Source organism: Lepisosteus oculatus, chromosome 4 (assembly GCF_040954835.1).
Source record: "Lepisosteus oculatus isolate fLepOcu1 chromosome 4, fLepOcu1.hap2, whole genome shotgun sequence".
Classification (NCBI taxonomy): Eukaryota; Metazoa; Chordata; class Actinopteri; order Semionotiformes; family Lepisosteidae; genus Lepisosteus; species Lepisosteus oculatus.
This window is the reverse complement of record NC_090699.1, coordinates 2582367-2586567: the sequence shown is the minus strand read 5'-3', so window position 1 is coordinate 2586567 and position 4201 is coordinate 2582367. Positions and strand designations below refer to the sequence as shown.

The 4201-nt window shown below is 51.4% G+C and overlaps 1 protein-coding gene and 1 long non-coding RNA gene across 5 annotated transcripts in view; one reads left to right on the top strand and one right to left on the bottom strand.

Moving 5' to 3' along the window:
• Positions 1-4201, top strand: part of LOC138238273 (cytosolic sulfotransferase 3-like) — a 271472-nt gene that overhangs the window by 191237 nt on the left and 76034 nt on the right. Inside the window, exon 1 of one of the 4 annotated variants that reach the window (XM_069188406.1) lies at positions 1981-2841. The exons of 1 other annotated variant lie outside the window; for it this stretch is intronic. Coding sequence is in view for 1 of the 3 variants with exons in the window: in XM_069188410.1 (XP_069044511.1) it covers position 2839 (1 nt within the window). In the remaining 2 variants the exon portion in view is untranslated. Of the gene's footprint in view, positions 1-1980; positions 2854-4201 lie in introns of those variants that run through there. 2 more of the 4 variants (XM_069188404.1, XM_069188410.1) reach the window with 2 other exon arrangements.
• LOC138238275 (uncharacterized) overlaps positions 1-4201 on the bottom strand; it is a 76087-nt gene that overhangs the window by 31611 nt on the left and 40275 nt on the right. The gene's annotated exons all lie outside the window — the stretch shown is intronic.

Below are 4201 nucleotides of genomic sequence, written 5' to 3'. Positions count from 1 at the left end.
GGGAGTGAGAGTGGGAGTGGGAGTGGGCGGAGGCGTGGGCGTGGGCTCGTTGCCATCCTGGCTTGGGAACCCCGTTTCGAGAAGCACAACACCGAACAAAAAAAAAAAACACGAGTCACGTCCCGACAGGTTGAGGCAGAGATGGACGGTGAACGCCCGCTCGCCCGGGGCGTCCGGAGTCTGAGCAGAAACCGCAAAAACAGACACACACATATATATATAGTTGAAAAAAAAATCTGTGTTGTATATTTCACGGCATTGAAAGATTTGTTGTTGTTGTTGTTGTTTAAAAAAATGCACATGAAATGAAACGAAGGTGCTAATCGTGCGAAATCACGCGTGGGCGCCAGAGCTGGGCACGCGGATTCTAGCTCATTTCTGAATTTCATCAGAATGAATACATTCCTCACACTCGTGCAGCGCGTTTCTGGACACACACACGCAGAGCGCTTTACAGGTCATGGGGATCCCCCCCACCCCCCACCAGTGTGTACCCCCACCTGGGTGATGTTCCAGTATTCTCCCCACACAGCAGCTCTCAGAGTGATGAGGACAGGTCAGAGGTCATTAATAATAGCCTTATACTTATATAGCGCCTTTCTGGACGCCCCGCTGGTGGTGGGGATCCCCTCCAGCAGCAGCAGTGTGGAGCCCCACCAGTGCGCTCACACACAGCAGCTCTCAGGGCGAGGAGGACAGGTCAGAGGTCATTAATAATAGCCTTATACTTATATAGCGCCTTTCTGGACGCCCCGCTGGTGGTGGGGATCCCCTCCAGCAGCAGCAGTGTGGAGCCCCACCAGTGCGCTCACACACAGCAGCTCTCAGGGCGAGGAGGACAGGTCCGAGGTCATTAGGGGTTACTAGGAGGCCAGGACTGGTCAAGACCAGGGGGACACCGGGGTAACACCCCGACTCTTTTATAGAGACACCCCGGGATTGTTCATGAGCACAGAGAGTCAGGACCCCGGTTTCACGTCTCATCTGAAGGACGGCGCCTTCTTCCAGTCCAGTGTCCCCGTCAGTGTCCAGCCCTACTCTTTTATAGCTCACCATCACTGGACTGGGGCATCAGGACCACACAGAGCGCAGGGAGAGAGCGCCCCCTGCTGGCCCCACTCACCCCTCTCCCAGGAGTCTCCCCTCCAGGTACTGGCCAGGCTCCCCCTGCTGGGCTCCAGTGGGGCTGCCAGGTGTGCCACTCACAATGAGAGAGAGGGGGGTTAATACAGACACACTGACTGGACACTCCAGTACATTAACACTGCACTGAGAGAGAGAGGGGTTCATACACACACACTGACTGGACACTCCAGTACATTAACACTGCACTGAGAGAGAGAGAGGGGTTAATACACACACACCTACTGGACACTCCAGTACATGAACACTGCACTGAGAGAGAGAGAGGGGTTCATACAGTCACACTGACTGGACACTCCAGTACATTAACACTGCACTGAGAGAGAGAGGGGTTCATACAGACACACTGACTAGACACTCCAGTACATTAACACTGCACTGAGAGAGAGAGAGAGGGTCACAACGGGTCCCAATCCTACTGGGAGAGGGAGGAGGGAACTCAGTTGAACTGGCAGCCCAGTATGTGATCTCCTGTCCCAGCCTGAGGAACAGTGAGTCTGTCTCCCAATAATGCTCCAGCCGCCTACAGTATATGTCAATATTTTATAATATGTCTTTGTTGTAAATGTCTGTAACCTGTCTTCTATTTTTTGTTTTGTTCCATGTTAATTTTATTATTTTTATTTGCTTTGGCAACACTGATTGTACCCATCGGTCATGCTAATAAAGCACCTTGAATTGAATTGAGAGAGAGAGAGGGGTTAATACAGTAACTCTGCACTGTGAGACTGTAAGGGAACAAAAGAGAAGAGAGAGGGGAGAGAGGGGAGGGAGAGATCAGGAAACAGCAGCTGGGAGGGGAGCAGGAATGCAGGAAAGAGGGAGGGAGGGGAGTGCAGTCAGGGGACCAGAGAGAGGGAACAAGTTGTAGAGAACAGAGAGCAGAGAGAGGGTGAGACAGACTGAGAGCAGAGAGACAGAGAGACAGACTGAGAGCAGAGAGACAGAGAGAGGGTGAGACAGACTGAGAGACAGAGGGACAGAGAGAGGGTGAGACAGACTGAGAGCAGAGAGACAGAGAGACAGACTGAGAGCAGAGAGACAGAGAGAGGGTGAGACAGACTGAGAGACAGAGGGACAGAGAGACAGAGAGACAGACTGAGAGCAGAGAGAGGGTGAGACAGACTGAGAGACAGAGGGACAGAGAGACAGAGAGACAGACTGAGAGCAGAGAGACAGAGAGACAGACTGAGAGACAGAGGGACAGAGAGACAGAGGGAGGGAAGAGAGAGACAGACTGAGAGACAGAGACAGGAGGACAGAGACAGAGAAAGACTGAGAGTCAGAGAGACAGTGAGAGAGAAAGTTAGACAGAGAGGTGACAAGTTTTAGACACAGGAGAGGGAGGGGAGAGAGAGGAGAGAGAGGGAGGAGAGAGGGGAGAGAGGAGAGAGAGAGGGGAGAGAGAGGGGAGAGAGAGGGGAGAGACAGGGGAGAGAGAGAGAGGAGAGAGAGAGGGGGGAGAGAGAGAGGAGAGAGGAGATAACTCTGAACTCTGTGAACTCTGTGAACCGCCTGGCAGTAAACCCCAGTGAGTCAGCGGTTCTCTCTCCTGCTCCGCAGCACACCTGCGGGACCCTGACCGGACCGGACCGGACCGCCACGCACACAGTACCGGGCTGGACAGCACAGGTCTGGACACAGCAGGCAGAGCACCCTCTCCAGAGAGCAGAGTTCAACTCCAGGCTGAGTTCGAGTGTGTGTCAGCGTGTGAGTGTGTGCGTGCGTGCGTGTGAGTGTGAGTGTGTGTGCGTGCGTGTGTGTGTGTGAGTCTGAGTGTGTGTCAGCGTGTGAGTGTGAGTGTGTGTGTGTCAGCGTGTGAGTGTGTGTGTGTGTCAGCGTGTGAGTGTGTGAATGTGTGTCAGCATGTGAGTGTGTGCGTGTGTGAGTGTGTCAGTTTGTCAGTGTGTGTGTGTTAGTGTGAGAGTGCATCAGTGTGTGTTTCAGTGTGTCAGTGTGTGTGTGTCAGCATGTGTGTGTGTGAGTGTGTGCAGACTGTTCTACTGTACTGGGACTGTAGCTCCTATTGTAACAGACTGGTCTACTGTACTGGGACTGTAGCTCCTATTGTAACAGACTGTTGTACTGTACTGGGACTGTAGCTCCTATTGTAACAGACTGGTCTACTGTACTGGGACTGTAGCTCCTATTGTAACAGGACTGGTCTACTGTACTGGGACTGTAGCTCCTATTGTAACAGACTGTTGTACTGTACTGGGACTGTAGCTCCTATTGTAACAGACTGTTGTACTGTACTGGGACTGTAGCTCCTATTGTAACAGACTGGTCTACTGTACTGGGACTGTAGCTCCTATTGTAACAGACTGTTGTACTGTACTGGGACTGTAGCTCCTATTGTAACAGACTGTTGTACTGTACTGGGACTGTAGCTCCTATTGTAACAGACTGGTCTACTGTACTGGGACTGTAGCTCCTATTGTAACAGACTGTTGTACTGTACTGGGACTGTAGCTCCTATTGTAACAGACTGTTCTACTGTACTGGGACTGTAGCTCCTATTGTAATAGTACTGGTCTACTGTACTGGGACTGTAGCCCCTATTGTAACAGACTGTTGTACTGTACTGGGACTGTAGCTCCTATTGTAACAGACTGGTCTACTGTACTGGGACTGTAGCTCCTATTGTAACAGACTGTTGTGCTGTACTGGTACTGGAGCTCCTATTGTAACAGTACTGGTCTACTGTACTGGGACTGTAGCTCCTATTGTAACAGACTGTTGTACTGTACTGGGACTGTAGCTCCTATTGTAACAGACTGTTCTACTGTACTGGGACTGTGGCTCCTATTGTAACAGGACTGGTCTACTGTACTGGGACTGTAGCTCCTATTGTAACAGACTGGTCTCCTGTACTGGGACTGTAGCTCCTATTGTAACAGACTGGTCTACTGTACTGGGACTGTAGCTCCTATTGTAACAGACTGTTCTACTGGACTGGGACTGTAGCTCCTATTGTAACAGACTGGTCTACTGTACTGGGACTGTAGCTCCTATTGTAACAGACTGTTGTACTGTACTGGGACTGGAGCTCCTATTG